Source organism: Rhinopithecus roxellana, chromosome 4 (assembly GCF_007565055.1).
Source record: "Rhinopithecus roxellana isolate Shanxi Qingling chromosome 4, ASM756505v1, whole genome shotgun sequence".
NCBI lineage: Eukaryota > Metazoa > Chordata > Mammalia > Primates > Cercopithecidae > Rhinopithecus > Rhinopithecus roxellana.
Window position 1 is genome coordinate 159521957 of NC_044552.1, and position 21077 is coordinate 159543033.

Here is a 21077-nt window from a genome sequence, read left to right on the forward strand (position 1 = left end):
TCATTAAAAAGTCAGGTAACAACAGATGCTGGAGAGGATGTGGAGAAATAGGAATGCTTTTACACTGTTGGTGGAAGTGTAAATTAATTCAACCATTGCGGAAGACAGTGTGGCCATTCCTCAATGATCTAGAACCAGAATTACCATTTGACCCAGCAATCCCATTACTGGGCATATACCCAAAGGATTATAAATCATTCTACTATAAAGACACATGCACACACATGTTTACTGCAGCACTATTCACAATAGCAAGGACTTGGAACCAACCCAAATGTCCATCAATGATAGACTGGATAAAGAGTATGTGGCACATATACACCATGGACTATTATGCAGTCATAAAAAAGGATGAGTTTGTGTCCTGCAGGGACATGGATGAAGCTGGAAACCATCATTCTCAACAAACTAACACAGGAACAGAAAACCAAACACCACACGTTCTTTGGAGGGGAACATCACACACCAGGGCCTGTCAGGGGTTAGGGGGCAAGGGGAGGGATAGCATTAGAAGAAATACCTAATGTGGATGACAGGTTGATGGGTGCAGCAAAACGCCATAGAACATGTATACTTATGTAACTAACCTGCACGTTCTGCATATGTATCCCAGAACTTAAAATATAATAAAAAAAAAAGAAAAAAAAGAAAAGAATGTCATATGTAAATACCAGCCAGGGATCCAGAAAGCCCAAACTCCTGTGGAATTTGTTTACTTTTTAGTATGGTATAAAGCTGGCATAAAGAATGGGCAAAATAATAGCTTTGTGGATTTTTTTTCTTTCTAATTTATTGCTCTATTGACAAAAGGTAATTCACATTTTATTTACTGAGGAAACCTCACTCTTTTTTGGGGAACACTAATTTTAGTAGTATTCCTCAATGATGGAGAGAGAAAAGAGTACTACCAAACTCATCTAGAGAGTCTTTTCAAAACACACGTCCTCAATTTCCTTTTTCCCTGTGTGCTTACGCTGAGATGTGGCCCTGGCCTGAAGCCCTAGGAAGCATATTGTTATTTGCTGTATCTGGGGGATGGGATTTGGGAGAAGCTTCCCTAAGGGGTTTGGAAATGCCTCCCTTAACCACACTTAAGCGTCTCCTTCAGGACCAACCGAATGGGAGTATGGCAGAGCTGTTGAGTGTGAGAAACAGAAAGCTTCCTTTGACCTACACAGAAAATAGAGAATTTTATTGGCTTACCTTTCACAGTTAGGTCCAGCATAATTTTCTTTACAAATGCACCGAACAGCTCCATTTTTCCTATAGCAAGATTCTGCAAAACTAAAATTGGAAGCAAATATTAGAAGTCAATTCCATACAACACCGAAGAGACTGTCTTAACTTTTTATCAGATTACCTCTATGATGGTCCCATTTAAGTTCTAATGGGTGTAAGCATTTTCTTTATTTAAACTTGTACACTTTTACCTTTCAGGAAAGGTTAGGCCAGCAGGCCCCAAAAGAAAATGCCACTCGTTGGTGAGGCCATTTCCCAGGTCCTATATGTATATTTCAAGCACAAGTCCAAAACATGTATTCCAAAGCTGGAAATAATCAAATTCTACCTGCAATTTTGGATTCATAGGAGAATCCCCTTTTATTTCCATCACTGTCTGTGTAGTCATTTAAAAGTTTCCCCTTTTTTTCTGCACTAGAACTTGTCCAGTTTTAAAGGGAAGGAACCAGTTCTAAACTATATAATCTCCACAGAATTTTAATTTCTTTCTTGTGTACTTTAAACATTGGAAATAAGGGTGCTGAGACTGGCTGAGTTGACGAAAGTCCCAGTCAAGTACTGCAGCAAAACATAGGACCCACCATAAAAGGATTTTATCCCATGGAACCCTCTCTCTTCCTTCTTCCTTTTTTTAAAAGATAATAAAAATTAGGACACAGGACAAAAAAGTAATAAAAATATTGGTTTAGTGGAATAAATAAGTCTCCTCATTATTAAGGCAAGGGAAATGGGATTATGGTCTCCACCTGTTTGGAAAATTCTTCATAGACACATGAATTGTGTGGGGCATAGGGGGTTGTGTGTGTGTATGTAAAATTTTAAGGACTTTTAAATTAGCTTTGGCTTTGGTACTGTACAACCAATAAAGTGTGACCCGCTGCTCTCTTGTTCCTTTATGTATCAGCATTTCTTACCCTAATGGTGTTTGGAGGAAAGCAAATAGATGTGTTTATTTATTTGAAGACACTTCTAAAATCAGTCAGAAAACAATATGTGTTTCTCAGTGAAAGGCAACACCCACAATTTATTTTCTCTAACAGTTTGATAAAAACATTCCAACAAAATTACATTTCTTTCCTCTTTTCCCCTTTATTTTGCTTGTTCTGATTTCTTAGCCTACTTAAAGAACCACTGTCAGTTAAGAGTCCAGAACAGGAACCCCCGCTTCCATCTTTCTTTGAAGGTGTTCCACCCAGCAGCCCGCCCACGCTTGAAGGATGCAACATCTGCTAGGGGCATCTGGAGTCACCCGCCTGTAGCTGATGTCCTGCTGTTTCAAACAGATGACATTTTCCTTAATTGGAGCGATTTCCATAGCTACTGGTAGAGATGGAGGACGTCTGGCCAACCCCCAGACAAATACATGGACATTATGCAAATCGTCCCTGGGAACAACGGCGTGACCACTGGTCTCTGCGGTGAAGGCAGACTTGGCGGCAGGGCCAGCCCTCAAGGGTTCATTTTTGTTTCTCATCAGCATTAATTGTTTATGTTTTGTCTGGTTTTGGCTAGGAGAGTGAAAACACTGCGTCTCTCTCAGCCCACTGTAACCACTGTGGTGCCCGTTTCCAGTGGAAGGGTGTCTTTTGCTCTTAGAAAATCCTTAGGAACTTAGAGAAAAATAGACTCGGCCCTTTGTTTGTTTGCTTAACCCCCTCAAGCATTATTTCCTTGCTTTCTTGTAACTGGAAATCCAAGTCGTGCGTCTGTGGGCTCAGCTTCATGAAGGTTTCAAAGTGTAATTCAGAGTCTAAACCAGACACCTTTCTGAAACGTCCTGGAACTTCCATTTCTATAGAAAGTAGCAATATGAATTCCTTAAAAAGCTGAAAGAGGCAATGGGCATTTGATTTTTGATAAGATATTTAATTAGTATTTGAGATTAGTTAACTAAGTTAATAATAAGGCCAGATTAAAGGTTAGAACTTTTTAGAACCCAAGAAAATTTGTTCTGTTCCATGATCACAGACTAACCCCTCCTCTCCTTTTTTGCAGCCAGATTCCCCAGCAAGGGATTCAAGAAGCAGAGCTGTTGTCACTACAGAGAAAAATCTGTAAAATCCCTTGGTCTCTCACACCCTTACTAATTCCTTCCTACACCGACATAATATTTACTTATAGGTGACACACTTTTGATTTCATGTTCATTTTCAGTAGGTTTTTCAGCCTTGAATCTGTACTATTAGAGACTTGAGTTTTCCTATCTGTGAATATGTACCCAACTTTAGAGCACATTCTCTAAGTCCCTTCAGTGCTTCTTTGAACCCTGGATCCACTTACACAGAGAAAAAACATGGGCAGATGTGGTGCCTTGATACCTTTGGAAACTGTTTCCTCTTTCAGGAAAGGAGACTCATTTCACAGTTGGCAACTTTTGACTTCATTTCTTAGAGAGTTAACAGCATTCAGAAATGCTTCTTGCTCAACGAACATACTGGATAATGTGATTCAAAAGGTAAAGGGTCATTTGCTCTAGGAGTTTCAAAACACTGCTGTATTTTGACCTATCTCAATAAAGGTGAGTTTTTTGACTGTTTTATTCACTGCTGTGTCACCAGCGACTAGTGCATGACTGGCACATAAAAAGTACTGAATACCAGTTTTTATACCAGTGTATAATACGTGCTCAATAAATATATGATTGCATGTAGACAAGGCTTCTCAGTCCATAGGGAATGATGTTCTAAAGGTCTCATATCCTAAGACCAGGTAATTTAGATAAGAAAGTCTTGTCATGCAAATAGGGTGAAAAGTACAAAAGTGGAACAACATAATTAGAAAGAACCATCTGAGATTGGCTGCCTAATTCATCTGCTACTGTCTGCAAAAACTGCAGCTCGACGCTTATAAACCTTTTCTGAGCAGCCGAGGCTACACAACATCTTTATGAGAGAATGAGTGAAACCAGCTATGAGGAAGTTGGAGGTAACATATTTAACAAAATACACCATGGCAAGAGAACTGTGCTAAATATCTCACCAGATGTGATTAAGACTAATGCTTGAGAGCTGAATATTAATGAACAATGAAAAACTATACCAAGACGGAGTGAAGGGAGCTCATAAATCAGGACATACTTGAGTGAAAATAACAGAAGAGTTGATGTTTGCATTTTCTACCCTCACTGTGAGTACCATCCATTTTGCACAAGTTATTAATACTATCAGACATGAAAAATTACAGAGCAAGGTCTGAGGCAGTTTAATGGTTTCTAAAGAAGGATGGAGCTGAAAAACATCTGACTACTCTGACTGTTAGACTTGTCGTAGTATTTGAATACATCACAAGCTATTAGGTAAAATGTTAGTTGATATTGGTGTTCAGTTAAGGAAAAAACTTCAGGGGAATCTGATTGCCATCTCTCTTTTCTTTTCTGTTTATCAGTAAGTGTGTGAGTATGAGTGAGTGTGTGTGTAGAAAGCATTCAGATTTTTAAAAGTCATTTTATGTGTATCATTTAATCTTTAAAACAGCTATCAATTACATAAATATTACATCCAAACACTTAGAACAGTGCCAAGCACTGAGTAAGAAAAATCTAAGTATTAGAAAAAATACAGTGGTATGTGTTCAAGAAAGGCAACATCTACCTCATACCTTTGGGATGGTGTTCGGGGCACCAACCCAAATGCTCCCCACATATTATCCTAGTCCAGTCCTCACAATTCTATGATGCAGATCAGTACTTTCTAGTTTGACTTACTGTACTAAGAGAAAATCTGAGATACGGGGCTGGTAAATGAACCAAGGAATAGAGCCAAGATCTGAACCCAGGCTTCTTGACTTCAAATCCCATGGAAAGTGAGATCTAGGGAGAAAGTAACTTGCCTGAGATCACACAGGTATTATGTGTCAAAATATGAATATGAACCTAGATTGGCTACTCTTTCCATTTGTGGCATAATAATAGAAAAAAAAAAAACAGTATTTAGCCTTTGTCTCTGGTTCCTGGCACAGAACTCCTGTAATTCTTGGAATTTCCTGAGGGAAAAGACTGTCTTTTGTTATTCATAACAGCCACCTTTTAACCATATCTGAGTTTATGCTAATGAGGTGACTCACAGTGGATCCCTAGATATCTTCAGAGTGGGAGCCCATGACCAGAGGAACCACCAAGGAACCAAACATAAACATGTAATTAGACGTTGGGAATTTCAATGCTCCCCACCCCCAACCTCTAGGGAGGAGAGAGAGGCTGGAGATTGAGTTCAGTTACCAATGGCCAATGATTTGACCAATCATACCTATGACATGAAACTTTGATTAAAAACTCCTGAGCAACAAGGCTTGGGGGGCTTCTGGACGGTGACACATGGAGGTGCTGAGAGCGCAGTGCTCCAGCAAAGAGCATGGAGTCTCTGCACGCTCTCCTTCTTCGCTCCCACCTCTCCATATCCTGCTCTACGCATCACTTTCATGTAGCTCTTTTGGAGTTGTAACCTTTATAATAAACTGACAGTCATAAGCATAGCACTTTTCTAAACTCTGTGAGTCATCTTAATGAATTGTCAAACCTGGGGAGAGGTTGAGGGATCCTTCCCAAATTTGCGGTCTTCTGGGAAGAAGTGTGAACTAGCGTGGGGACCTCATTTTTGGCTGGCATTTGTAATGGGGGCAGTCTTGTGGAACTGATTTCTTAACCTATGGGATCTGTGCTGACTGTGGAAACTTAGTGTCAGAACCGAATTGGTTGTAGGACACCCAGTTGGTGTCAGAGAATTGGTTATTTGGAAAACCATGTATCACTATACCTGTTAAATTCCATACTCTGTCATTTTAAAGAGAATAAAATGGCCAGTGATGACTTAATTACTGGATTTATGAAAACATTCCATTATTTCCATTAAAATGTATGTCTCTTTCCTTTAACTTCTCACTCAGGTCAAAACATAGCCAGAAAGTGTTCCTGTAAATCTTCTGTGAGCTGATTGGCCTAAAGCATGCATTCTGTTGATCTGTGTTCTAATTCTGAGTGAAAAGCCATATGTAGGGAAATGTTTCCTTTATGAAAATCATAAGAGGCAATAGTACTGAAAATATGATATTATGATGAGTCTGTTGGTATTACCAGTTGTGATTGCTCTAGGTCGAGGGATAGTCAAGAAAAGATGAGACTATCCTTGCTTATAAAACTTAGGAGACTTTATTGACCTTATGAGGCACCCCAACATTTTGGGAACAGAGCTATCATCTATATTGTAAGTGCTTAAGTTTTCCAGGTGGTGTATTTAGATGAGAAACCTTTTCTCTATCTTTTCCAGTCTCATCTCAATATGAGGTTTTGCCTGTGGAGAAGCCTCAGAACTCTGGATAAGGCAAAACAAAACAAAATAAAAAAAATATATAGACTGATCATTAGAAGAGACCATCCTCCTTTAGGACTTACTTGGCCAAGTGGGGTAGGGGACAGGGGCACGGCTGGCAGAATCGGGGTGCTCCCCTGATGGAATCTCCGATATAACCATCCAGACATTTTTCACAGTGCTCTCCTGTTGTGTTCCGCTGGCAGTGCTATGAGACGAAAGACAAGAAGATTGATGAGGATGCAAAAGAAATTTTAGAGACAGCAAACCTAAGCATCATGCAATACTTTTTCAAGCAAAAGGGACGTCAGGTCAGATAGCACAGACAGTGTGTGGCAGTACTAATTAGTACGAGGACTCACCCAGGCCCCAGTCAATGCCAGAAAGTGTGGGTAAGTGGTGAATGAATTTTTCCTGGTCTTTTGTGTGTGTGCTAGCAGCCTGGGGACTCTAGAGTTTGTGTGCAGAGGAGATTATTCATCAGTTACTCATTTCAATTCAGAGTGATAATGAGAATGATCAAACCCTGGATGTTCCAGAAATATCGGCTTATTGACTTCAAATGAATATGAAATGAGAAACCAACCAACCAACCAACCAACCAATCAACCAACCAACCAACCAACCAACCAACCAACCAACCAACCAAACAAACAAACAAACAACATCCTTCTGGTACTTACCCATGACAACAGGAACAATGAGGATTTATGGTCTTGGAAGAATAAAATGTGTCAGATTATAGTATAAATGGAGTAGAAGGTAGATAAAGAGCATTCTGCTCATGGGTTGGTATCTTGGATAGTGACATACAAGAAACAGTAAGGAGTTTTTTTTTTTTTTTTTTTTTTGCATGATTTTTCCACTTGTAGTAAGGATTATAGGAGTAAAAGCACAAAGCAGGCTGACCCTTCTGTCTGGAATGCTGTTCATCATTCAAGATCACACTAGGCTGCAAAATCTCTTGAAAGTAAATCCTAATTCTCCCTTTCTGAGTCCTTCCTTCTTTTCCACCACCCACATTGTAGTGCTATTATCTGTTCTCAGCCTCATCGCCCCTCCCCAACTCTGTGTCTTTCAGCACTAATGAAGTAGGCACTCAGTAACTGTCAAACTGATGGATTAATTTCTACAAGGGGCAGTGAGCTAACACACAGACAGCTTTCTTCTATGGGATTGTACTAGATGGTTCAAGGCAAAGCCATTAGCTCTGCATTTTCATCTTTACCTTCATCAGAGTGTATAAAGGTTGAATTGGGGTTGCAGTGGAAAATCATACTGTTAGAATTAGAATGCCATCCTTCATCAGAGTGTATAAAGGTTGAATTGGGGTTGCAGTGGAAAATTATACTGTTAGAATTAGAATGCCATTGAAGAAGCACCCTCCTATTTGAGTTGCCTTAGTCACACAGATGCATACGAGCTTCAACAGAACAACTTTTTAAAAACAGTGGAGGAACCTTGGGAAAGCAAGATGGAATAGCAGTAGGCTGAACTCTGAGTTCCTTATTTTGGCCTTTATGCTTTATTTGAGGTTCAGAATAAAAGAATAGCAAGGCTCTGCTCTAAACATTTTATATAAATTAACTGACTTAATTCTCACAACAATCCTGACATGGGTTCCTATTTCCCCCGCCACCCCACCCCCCGCCATTTTACATCTGAAGAGATGGAGGCCCAGAGAGATTAAGTAAACTGCCCAAGGTCACATGTAGGTGTCAAAAGCGAGACTTGAATTCAGGAAATCTGACTCCAGAAGTGAAATTGTTAGTTTCCATATTATACTGCTTCTCCAGTATTGCTGAGGAAAAGACTTAACAAACAGTTGTAAAATGAATGCATTAGAAAGCATCGGCATTACTAACATTTTGAGCTTCAAGTGAAATATAGTATCAATACATTAGTCAAAGGGGAAGAATCTTAATAAGGGCAACTAGCTATCCCAGTTGAATGTTCTTCACGCATTTGATCAGCCATTAGGTATGAGCAATCTTTAGACCCTGATTAGAATTATGTCTGCAGAATAGAATTTAGGGGCTAGTTCAGACTCCTTGAGAGATCAATGAGAAACTCTGAAAAATAAAGTGTGATATGCAGACAACAGGATGGTAACGTATTTCCCTCACAGTTCATAATACTGTGTCTTGTCCTAAGTCAGCCTTCAGAAATATTTTTTGGGGAAAAATGAAGGAAAAGGGAAAAGGGTGAATTAACGAATTTGTGTCTGGAGCAAATAAAGGAAATTAACAAGCACTCAAAGCTAATACAAAATTGTGGCAATCTCTCATCCTTGGAAAAACCAATGAGCCTTACCCAACTACCATGAACCCAAGCCATGAACGATCTGGCAGGACTGCGTGTAGGCTGGGGTTAAATTTGTCTGAGTTCTTCTTGGACAGATGAAGCCCCTCTGTACAGAAGAAAACAGGCCCATTGTAAGATGTTAGGCCATTCTTTGTGCCCAAAGTGACTATTATGCTGCAAAAATGAGCTAATTCCCAATTCTGTCCCCTTATGGCTTAAGAGATGCTTTAGATTCCTTGTCAGGGCTTTAATTCTGCCATGGCAGCCATGGGAAGCAATGACCCTCGAGAGCAAAGCCACCAAATTTCTCTTGCCCTCTAAATGCTCAGAATGCAAGTATGAACTTTCCTTATCTGCCTTCTTTCAAAAGGTTTATTATGAAATTCCCTAAAAGGCTTCGATGCACATTCTGGGAGGCTGGCAGACAGAGTGCTGGAGGCAGGGAGAAAAGGACCCTAGCTCTTCCACTTTCTAGCTGGTCAACTTTGAACAAGTCTCTTGATCTTCTTGGTTTTCTGTTCCCTTATCTGCACAGTGACAATTTAGACTAGATGGTCTTTCAAGTTTCTTTCAGTTCTGATAATTTTTTACTTTGAGATTGCAAAATGCCTTCTGTTTTACTTTCAGTGCTCTGGCATTTAAAAAACAGAAAACAAAAATGACAACAATAAAAAAGTATGTTGTTGTGAAGTGATATGGTTTGGCTCTGGGTCCCCATTCAAATCTCATGTTGAACGGTAATCCCCACTGTTGGAGGTGGGGCCTGGTGTGAGGTGATTGGATCATCGGGGTGATTTCTAATGGTTTAGCATGATTCCCCTAGTGCTGCCTTGGGATAGAGTTCTCATGAGATCTGGTTGTTTGAAAGTGTGTAGCATCTCCCCCTTGGTGCACTCTCTCTCTCTTTCCCCTGCCCCCCTCGCAGGCCATGTGAAGATGTGCCTGTTTCCCCTTTGTCTTCAATCATGGATTGTAAGTTTCCTGATACCTCCTCAGAAGCTGAAGCCTGTACAGCCCACAGAAAAGTGAGCCAATTAATCCTCTCTTCTTTATAAATCACCCAGTCTCAGGTATGTCTTTTTTTTTTAATCCAAAGAGTAAAGTGAAAGCAAGTTTATTAGCAAAGTATAGAAATAAAGAATGGCTACTCCATAGGCACAGCAGTTAGGTATGACTTTATAGCAGTGTGAGAATGGATTAACACAGGAGGAAAAGTTTATTTTTTAATAAACTGACTCCACTTAAAAATGAAATTAGCAATCTGAACTTTTAACCAGTGGTTAAGAAAGCTATATCTAGATAATTGATCGTAGATAAGTGCTTGGAATGCCATTTAGACACCAATTGTGTCTCCCCAACATGAGAAATTATGTCTCTCATCTACTTGGTCACAGGACCAGAATAATGTAGGAAGAAGGTTCAAAAGAATCCAGTTTGCCTTCTTGTGTTTGTCAGCATGCTTTATGCAAGACTAGATCCATGGATCTCAAAGTATGCCCAGGGAGGTCAAAACTGTTTCTAAATAATACTAAGATTTTTCTTATATTTTGCATTCTCATTTTCTTATATGTGTAAGGTGAAATTGTGTAGAGGTTACACAACACAAGATATCACATAGTCTGATGCAGAAGCAGATGGCAGAATCCATCTTCTTCTATTAAGCCAGACATTAAACATATTTTCAACTTGTAAAATATGTTTATGTTTGATAAAAAACATATTGTCTTAACATGCAATTAGTATATTATTGCTATTTTAAAATGAATGTATAAGGATTACAAATTTTTTCAGTTTAAATTTCAAATGCAGTAAATATTGGTAGATATAGTCCACATAAAAAAAAGCTCTCCGGTATCTTTAATAATCCTTAACAGTGTAAAGGTTTATGATATTATGAGGTTTGCAAACTGCTCTCTGTGTAGATCAATACTTACCCAACTTCAATGTGCATGTGAATCCCCTGGAGATCTGGTGAAAATGCAGATTATGAGTCAGGATGTTTGCATCCTGAGGGTCTGCATTTCTAACAAGTTCCCAAATATCATCAATGCAGCTGGTCTGGACTACACTCTGATAAGCAAAGGTCTAAATAAAAATACCTAATATTGGCAGCACTGTTTGCTAGTTATATACAGGGTTGGGCCTGAGCCTGAGTTTCTAGCATAAGACAGTACATCTTACTGCCATAAAGAAGTGACCCAAGTATCTCATAAATTACAAAATTAAATATTTTTGCAGTTAGGGTAGCTTGTTATTTTAGTAACCTATTCATTCATTCATTTAACAAACCTTAATTAAGCGGATATAATAGACAATGGGCTGTATCTGTTATTAAAATGAAGAAGACTTGGTTCCTGCCTTTGAGTAACTCACAGACTTGTGAAGGAAACAGAGAGGTCAACAAAGAATAATACAGTGTGTGAAGGGCTATGTCTGAGGTATGCAGAAAGTACATACCTGCCATGGGACAAAGATGAGGGAAAGACAGCGTTTAGTTCTTCCTGAGAAAGTTGGAGAAGGCTTAATGGAGGTGGTGACATTTGAACTAAGCCTTGAAGTTATCCTTCAAGAAATCTCAGGTAGAAAACAGGAAAACAAGTTCAGGCACAAGAGAGTGAAAGAACAAAGTATGTTTAGGTGGCAGTGTGCTCAGTGTGGCTGGAGGAGAAACTCCAGGAGGATTTTGGAAAGAGGGATGCCTTGATTGGGTTATGTTTTTGAAAGACGTTTCCATTGCTGTGTGGGAGAGAGAGTAGAGGAAGGAGAGTCTGGAGCAGGAGACAGACAATGAGTGGTTGGGAAGCGGTATCGGTGGTCAGCGAGGTTGTGGCTGTGAATTAAGGCAGTGGGAAGGGAGAGATGAGAGCAGCCTCTCTCCTAGTTTGAATTGGTAGGATATGATGTAAAATTGATATCTGGGGAGAAAAAAAGGAGATCGATGGAGCATTTGGAGTGTCTAAGCATGGGGGACCAGCAGAGTAATGCTGTTACCAACTCAGGTGGGACTATATGGGGAGGACCAAGTTCAGGTTGGGAGAGAAATGATGAACAATGTATAGATAACTCATTACCTGCATTCAGTTTCTGTCACATATATATATATATATATATATATATATATATATATATATATATATATATTTAAATGGAGTCTTGCTCTGTTGCCCAGGCTACAATGCAGTGGTACAATCTTGGCTCACTGCAACCTCCACCTCCTGGGTTCAAGCAGTTCTTGTGCTCAGCCTCCAAAGTAGCTGGGATTGCAGGAGCTCACCACCACGCCCAGTTAATTTTTGTATTTTTAGTAGAGACAGGGTTTCGCCATGTTGGCCAGGATGGTCTCGAACTCCTCACCTCAGGTGATCCTCCCGCCTCAGCCTCCCAAAGTGCTGGGATTATAGGCTTGAGCCACCATGCCTGGCCAGTTTTTGTCATATTCTTATGTTGATGGGCACACAGCAACAGGGGACTCCATTGAGCTGTCCAACCTTAGAATTCCTTGGACATGAAACTTTCTGACTTTGTTTCAGAACTTCAGTTATCATGGAACCAAACTGATGACACTTTCCAAAATTTCAGGTTTTTCCAGGTTTGCAACAGATGGAAACATTGTCAACGTTCTCATGAAAGGATTATGCGCTTGATCTAGATACCAATTTTATAGTTGCAAGAAAAACAGGAACAGGAAGCCTCTATAATCAGTTTCTTCCTGTTCTTGGACACCTAATGAATATGCTGGTTTATTGATCACACATCCTTAGTCTTAACAGGGACTTATATGGTTGATTTCTGCCTTACACAGTAATAAAATAGAGCTCAAAAATCATGAAAATGCTAGTGTCTGTAGAAACTGAGACGTAATATCTTTGCTTTCCTGAATAGGGTTTTAATTAAGCTCTGAGACTAATAAGAAACAATTAGCCTTCAATATACTGGATTACTTCCCTTCTCATTGTGCTTAGGGTAGGTTGGAAGTTCATTTGGATGAATTAAATTAACGGACAAATTAATTCTTAATCAAAAGGAAAATGAGGAGCCCTGTGCCTGTGGTGAACTTCAGGTCAGGCTTGTCCCATTCTAGTTCTGGCCATTGGGCTCCTGGCTTTTTCCTAATGACAAAGGACATTCTTTGACCCTCCTAATGACATCCTAATGACACTCTTTCTTCAGATGGTAACTAACCTTAGTTAGAGTTCCTTCTGGGTTCTATGTACTTAAGCCTCTAGGGCTGTGATGAAATATGGATTACCTGTGACCAGGCATTTCTGCCACCAGCCACCTATCTGCTTCCACTTGTTTCTTCCCCTCAATTCTTATCTTGTGCCTCCTTCTAGAACCTTCCTAGAGAGCCAGCCATATCCACCAGAGTTGCCTGCCTTTGGGGCCCCACCGAGCTGACTCAGCTGAGAATCCTGTCCAACGTGTTCCAGTTTTCATAAGACGCAAAGTGGCCCATTGGAAAGACACTCAAAACATAGTCGATTTCTAAGCTGATTTATTTTCACTTAGCCACTATTCTGTATTTGAAAGATCAGTGTTCTACTAGTAAAAAAAAAAACTCTTTAGTTGCTTGACATGTGTAAAATGGTAGCATAATTTTGTCTACTCTATATTTTGTGGCTGAATGGCTTAGTTCAGCTTCACCAACAGCTTAGTTAAAATCAGTCTATAAATTTTAAGGTCAAATTGACCTTGGACAATGGAATTGAGGAAGAATTAGAAGCAGTTGAAGGTGGACAAGGCAGATCCAGAGGTCTTATATGCGTTCAAAAGAAAAGCAAAATAAGACAAAATGAGATAAAAGAAGGCCTTTTATTTTTGGTTGCTTACAGGAAATGAGAGAAATGAGGTAAGTCAGGCAACCTGCAAGAACTGATTGAAACACTGGTGGTGACAGTGAGCTACAACAAGTGCTCATGTTGGAGCCCTGGCTTCTCTGGCTCCTTGAGAGCTGAGAATGAACAACAGGACAGAAGCTGAAAAACCTGGGTCTTCTCCATCAGTAAGCTGGGATAGGGGCACCAAAGGAAACAGAAATAAATGAGTTTGATTCCAGTGTGACACCACGGACTTAACATATTTGCAACTAAGTAAAATAAAAAATTCTTTTGCTATGCATGTGTAAGCATTTTCTGCTCCTTCACTTACATTTAATTAAATGCAAATATATCTTTTTTCTTTCTTTTATTTATTGTACAAATGGGATCCCATTATATTGCCCAGGCTGGTCTTGAACTCCGAAACTCAAGTGATCCTCCTGCCTTGTACCTCCCAAGGTGTGAGCCACCATGCTTAGTCCCTGTATCTGTTTTCTTTCTAAATTATACTTATAAAAATGTATCTATATGTGTAGCTCTAGGGGATAGGAATGTGATTTTTACTTTGTACTTCAAGCCATTTATATTTAAAATAATCTGTTTAACAGGGCAATTATACTAATGTATCTATATTTTTTGTTTGTTTTCTTACACTGAACATATATTACATTAATGAGGGAAAAAAAGATATTTTTCTCTGGACAGGATGAAGTGGAGGAACCATCATTAAGATGAATAAAATGGTTATTTCTTTCTGTATTCATTTTCTGTGCTGGAACAAAGTAATTGCAGGAAGGTTTCACTGAGTGTACATGTAAATGTGGATACGCTAGCCCATCCCTAAACATTTATTAGAACCTGTTATGTCACAAGACGTTGGACGGAATCACATGATGTTTGTCCCTCTCAGAAGCTCACCACTAGGTCAGAGATAAAGCCATGGTCGCTCCCATTCTGACAATGTCATTGTAAAAAGAGTGGTTTAGTCATTGGTTTCAATAGGCACCAGCAGGAGGGACTTCTTCCCTCTTTAATTTATCTCAGTCTTTCATAATATTGGCTGCCTACCAGCAGCTGATGTGCCTGACAATCTCCACTGCTTTATATTTCGATAAATCAGATAACAAACAACCTTTAATTGGTCAAATTATCAGAGATGTACGTTATTAGTTCAAGTGTATCCATGGGATTTTTTTCCCCCCCAAATGTCACTGGGATTAAAATAACAGGAAACCGGAGCTGGAAGCATTAGAAAGGGGTAGACTTTGGCAGCTGCAGATGCCTACACTGCGACAGAGGACATCCTGATTGTAATGCTTATTTAAGAAGATGGGGGAAGGCAGAACAAATATCAGGACTAAATAAACACTACAAAGAGATAGCAACATTAGTATTTTGTCACTTAATTCTCTGTCCCTAGAAAAATGGCAACTTCTAGGGTTAAGGATTAATAAAAACATTCGCATTTGCATCTTAATGTGTGAATAAAATATCACTTTCATGTACACACCTTAGAGGCCATTTATAATAAAAATTATCTAATAGGGACAATTATGCAAATGTTGAGTGCATTTAAATAAGTATTCTTACAGTTCATGCAAAAATAACCTTGTCGTTTTGGAAAGCCTCTTTTTTGCCAGATAGGAGCTTGAAGAATTTTTCTGCTGTATCATACAGCTCACAAAGGAAAACATGCTATTTGAGCATAAGTCCTTATAAATGCCCTCTATGACTTCCACTGAAGCCACTTCTGGTAAATATTTCAACACCCATTTTCACTTAAGTTGTCAGTCCATTCATTAAAAATGGGAAATATGTAGCAAGTACTTTTCTGCTGGAAGACTTCTCAATCTTCCGCACACGGCTCTATCATGCTTCAATGAAGAACAGTCTATTGGAGAATTCATTTCAGTTAAGGAAAAAAATAAAGTCTCCTGGGGGCTTAAACACAGACTTGCAAAGACCACAAGGGCAAAGCTTTCATTTTCATCAGCTATTGGGTTCAAATTTAAATTTCTTTTTTAAAAACTAATTTTGATCTATAGACCTGGTTATTTTAGGTTCCAAAATAGACGAGGCAACAACTGTTTCATTCTCCTGGTTTATGTGGAATGAAGCCGAACATATGGCAAATTATATGATTACAGAGGAATTTGGATGTATGGGTTCCTCCTCTGCGTATCATTTTCAATCCCACCACCATTGGCCTACAGCAGGCAACCAGCTGGTGAGGGTGGTGGGGCAGGAGCCTCCGGGTGCACGTGCACACTCATGCATATGCCTTGGTGGCCCCTTAAAATCAGAAGTAGTTTATATGAGGTGTTTCACAGGAAAAGTTGAAGGGTGAACAAAAGCACTTGATTAGCAGTTTGCTCCTATGTAGCACAAACATCCGAAGAATATTTTATTTTACCCAAGATGCAAATACCCAGTGAAGTATGTGAAGCGTTATAGGTGCCCCAACTTACCACACAGAATCCTGAGCCGTCCAAACACTCGTTGGAATTGCCATTACAGTCGCAGGGCACACATTCCCCCGACAGGGTGCGAAAAAATCCAGCATTGCATTTCTGCAACAGACACACCAAATCATTTTGATTATTGAAAAGACTGATTTTGGTCAATATTTTCTGAGAAGAAATCAGAGACGTGATTATTAAACAATCTAAACATTTCTAAAATGAATATACTAAATGATATATACAAAACATACTAAAATAAACTATTTATACTACCATTCAGTGATAGATGATGTATATACAATCTTCTTTGTTACATAACTTTTTTCCTCTTCCTTTACTTTTCGGGAGAAGAGAAATGCCTTTAACACTGTCTTATCATTGCAAGGAAGAATAAGAAGGTTTTAGGTAACAGTAATGGAGAAAAAAATGCTAATGTTTTCTTCCAGTATAAACAGAACAAAACAAGACCACAATTAAGTATTAGTCAGGGTGAGGTCATGCTCCCTATAAATAAAGACTTCTCGTTTCAGAAATCATTAGCTATAGTACAGCAACTTAGAGCTGAGTCTTTCATGAACTTCAGCTCTTAAAAACATCTGTTTCTTCAGATGCTAACATGTTAAAGGGAGGGATAAGGAAGTTAATGGGTTCTTACACTTGTCAAGTCCTGTGTGGGTGCTGTTCATATATGTATTTCATTTGTCTTCATAATGCTGCGAGGAACACATTACTTTCCCTTGTCCTAGCAATGAGCTCATGAGACTGAGAGGTGCTAAGTGGCTTTTGGGGTTGTTAAACTATCCTGTCATGCACCAATTGACCTGCACAATCATAGCTGCCCTCCCCAGATGTCACTTGTGTGCCATTTGAGACACATTGTGAGATTGTTCCTGGTTTATGCGATTGGGCTGTGTATATGCATTTGATATTTTTTTGGAATGTCTCAGTGATGAAGGGCAGAAATGGCATTATGGGCCTGGAAATCCGCTCCCCGCCCATCAGACAAGTTTACGTCTAAAGAATTCCAGACAGATAAGAATCTGCTTTGTTTCCACAGACTTACAGAGTCCGAGATTTCACATCACACACCCCCATTGACCCATTGTAGTTTGCACTTTCCTGGCGACCAGGAAATTTTCATTATATCTGGCTGAAGTCCCTCTGATTGCTATGCAAACCTATTTCCTCTTGCTTTTTACTCTGTAAAGAAAGAGTCACTAAACACCATTCACAGTATTAAAAAAAAAAATCATCAGTTCACACTTTAAAACTAAAATTTAATAAACCCCATTTGGAGGAAGTTTAATGAAGAATAACAACATTTGTCTATGAAAAAAAGGCAAGGAAATGCCACGTTTCCAAGTTAGAGAAATAAGGCTAAGAGAAGATCAATTTATAATTTCATAATGGGGAGTATGTGGTTGATGGCAAGCTTCTTAGTTTCCACTAGAAAACAAGAGAGGGAAAGGCACTAAGATTGCAGTAGGAAGCATTTGATTTAGACCATTTAATTTCACATTTTTAGCCTTTGTCCCAAAGTAAAACATACATGTTTTCATTTTGATACAGTACACGGATTGGTATCTATATTTATATTGGTGTAGATATGAAGATAAATATAGATACCCATATATATATGTGTCTCAGAGAAAAGATTCACAAAATAATAATGTACCTTAAACTTCTCCATTGTATTTAAAAGCATATCCTGGTCACGACCTGTAAAATTGATCTGATGACCCATGAATGTGTTGCAGTTTTGCATTACTGCAGGGTTTTCTTTATAATAGTAGTGGATAAGAGTAGTGAGGGTCTTAATATTCGTTATCTTAGTAACCTCTTAAATGGTAGTTTCCGAGCTCTCTAAATGACCATATTACAGTCTTCTGGAGAGCTCCTGATTCAGTGAAACCAAAGGATCTGCATTTTAAAATATAACTTTTGTGTTTCAGAATAACTTTAGATTTACAGAAAAATTGTGAAGGATCTGCATTTTTAAAAAGCTCCCCAAAGACTCTGATATTTGACCAGTTTTGGAAGCATCTCTCACAATGCCTTGTATACATTAATTGCTCAATGAACACTTGGTGATTTGGGTGGTTTGGACAAGAACAGCAAACTGGAGACATATATACTATTGGGAGCTCACAGAATATACTGATAATCCATACACTGCTCTCTGCTAAGGCTGGATTTCATCTCAACTCTTTGTCAACAGTCCAGCAGCCAGTGCCTAGATTGGACCGCATGCAAGATGAAATCTTTATGATGTGCCAAGTTTAGGAGGAGAGTTCACTGTGAGAGCCTGTCATTATCCACTTACCACTCCCCAATCTGAGATTATGACCTTGAGTGAAGGATAACTTGGCTCTGATCTCTTATAATGTGGGAGATGGGAAGCAAAGGGAGGCAGGAACAGGGCTGTGTTGAGTCATCTGGCCCCCCGCTGAGAGGGTGAGGAGGGCTGGCAGGGAAACCTGGCACACTACGTTCCTGCTGGGCCTTGTCCACCTGGAAGAATTATATTTTCAATCATCTATCTGGAGGCCCTGGGCATGCCCTGCTAGAGCACATGTCCTGGGTAGCTTGGGTCTGGTGTTGTGGAACTTTGGAGGACTCCCTGGAATGGAGTTGTTAAGTGGTTCAAGAGAAGTTTGAGTGCACTGAAGGGTGAGCTCTTTAAGATTGTTTCCTTTAGGTGGAAATATTTCATCATGGCTCCAGGGAGTCCTGTTATTTATTTGTTTTTACTGAATCTTTCTTTGAAATTTCAAAGGACCGGGCAAATTTGGCCTCTTAATAATATCAAAATGCAGATATTTTCAAGCATGAAAGCAGAACGATGCATTTTTAGTTTTGCTCCTGGTTAATGTAATCGTTATCCTTAGTAATTCTAACACCTGTGCTACTTAGAGGTCTGTGGGAGCTGAATGGGTACTCCACAAATTAGTGTCTATTTTCTTTTGGAAGATTCTCCACAGTTTACTAAACAAAGATGGCGTTTGTGTATGTCTGTGTATGAGAGAGTAAGACATGAAGCCTTCCAATCAATTTTTTATACCACACTGAATCCTCTTTTCCACATGAGACGGCTGTCCTATACCAGACAACTGTAAAAACATAATCTTAGCACTCAGAGGATCTGTACCTTCTGGGGTGCCATGGCCTATTAAAAAATTGATAGTAATAACAAGGATAATGATAATGGTAATTATAATATAGTGACCATCAATGTCATACAACTCCAAGAGGTTCAGACTGATCCAAATCTTGTTCTTTCTTTGCTATAACTTGCTGCCCCTCATAAATAAATAATACATAAAGTTTATTTATTTAACTGAACATGCATATCTACCATGTTGAAGCCACAGTGCCAATTATGTTGCACAATTCTCTCACTTGACCCCACAGTAGCCCTACGAGGTCAGTTCCCTTGTCTTTGTTTTACTGGTGAGGACTTTGTGACTTACAGGGATGTATTACTGAAGCTGGCTAATACAGGTAAGAAATGGTGGACCCAGGATTTAGATCTTTTGTTTTCCCCTCAAGTTTTGGCTTTTAACCATCTTGTGTGCCATTAATACGTTGAACCAAACCTTTCTTGTTAGACATTTAGGTTATTTCCAAATTTTTGCTGTTATTAACATTTCAAAGCAGGCTGAAACTGATAAAAATGTAAAATGCCTCCTTCAAACCCCAGAAAAAAATCTGCTAATAGACACAATACTTAAAAATACATAGTTATTAACATGTGAAAACCATTGAGTGGGATATTTACTTTTAAAAATATTTATTTTAGCCAAATTGTCTCTTTGACCAATTACCTTCCACTAAGTCACTCGTAGATCTTTTACAGCTCTTCATTAAGAGACTCTTATTATCACAGCTTGCCTCCTGCTCTACCATTAAGACTGAATGAATCAATACCATTTACTTCTGCCTTTGAAAATTAAGAGTGAAAATTCCCATTTGCTTACTTTGTTATAATTAGTATGAGGTCTGGCTTGGAGTAAAATCATTGCATGTGTACTTGCCCAATTTTACATTTATAGAAATGAGAACTAGATGTAACTTTATGAGGAAATGAGTATGGTGTATCTACATGTGCCAACTACATTTAAAGGAACTGGGATGACAGGACATGTTCTTATCATTACAGAAGGAATTATTTCCAGAGGTTTATCATATGATCATAATATTATTTATTTCATAAGATAAAATGAATTAAGATTGTTTAACAAAGTGGACAAAGCGGATGATCTTTATATGAGGGTCTGATTATTTTTGTCTTCATTTGAAGAGCCCTTTGAGAGTACTAGAGTCATAACAACAATACTGTCATTAAATACAACATTTTTAAAACTTTCTAAAAATATTTAAATCACTTCCTTTTGAAGGATAGTCCAGTATGCATACTTTGGCTATGGCAAACTTTTAAGTCATTTGCAGTTATTAAATAAAGTGGGTACCAATCTAAGTAATACAATTTTAGTTAAAACGTTTTCACAAAAATCTCACGGTTTCCCAAACACTATCACAGAGGAGCTAATTAATTGCCCACGAGCCACTACTTTTGCATAAATACAGAATCTCTGAGAACTTCAGAATTTCTGTTGAGAAGCCTGATTCACTAAACCACTTACATACTCGAATAGATCTTCTAGGGATATAAGGTCCCTAACTACCCTTTTAAACAAACCAACAATGGCAAAAACTGAGGGGATTTAGGAAGAGCTTGAAGTTGTCATTTGAGAGTATGAGATAAATTCTGAGGTTTCTGAGTCCCAAAGAGGATCAGACCCAAGTCTCCAGCTCCAGCAAATGACAATGAATTAACTATAATAAAATTCCATCAGAAAGAACACACTCTACAGCCCCAGTTTCTATTCTCATAGGAGCTAATTGGAATAGTTATTCGCACTGTGTTTCCAACCAAAGGCCTACGAACATAT

General features: G+C 38.9%; 1 protein-coding gene across 3 annotated transcripts in view; it reads right to left on the minus strand.

The window, feature by feature from the left end:
* LAMA4 (laminin subunit alpha 4) overlaps positions 1-21077 on the minus strand; it is a 150400-nt gene that overhangs the window by 95858 nt on the left and 33465 nt on the right. For all 3 annotated transcript variants that reach the window (XM_030929061.1, XM_030929062.1, XM_010359882.2), the window contains exons 3-5: positions 16132-16233; positions 6626-6750; positions 1204-1284 (exon numbers count right to left, since the gene is read on the minus strand). In XM_030929061.1, coding sequence (XP_030784921.1) covers positions 1204-1284; positions 6626-6750; positions 16132-16233 — 308 coding nt within the window. The remainder of the gene's footprint in view (positions 1-1203; positions 1285-6625; positions 6751-16131; positions 16234-21077) is intronic.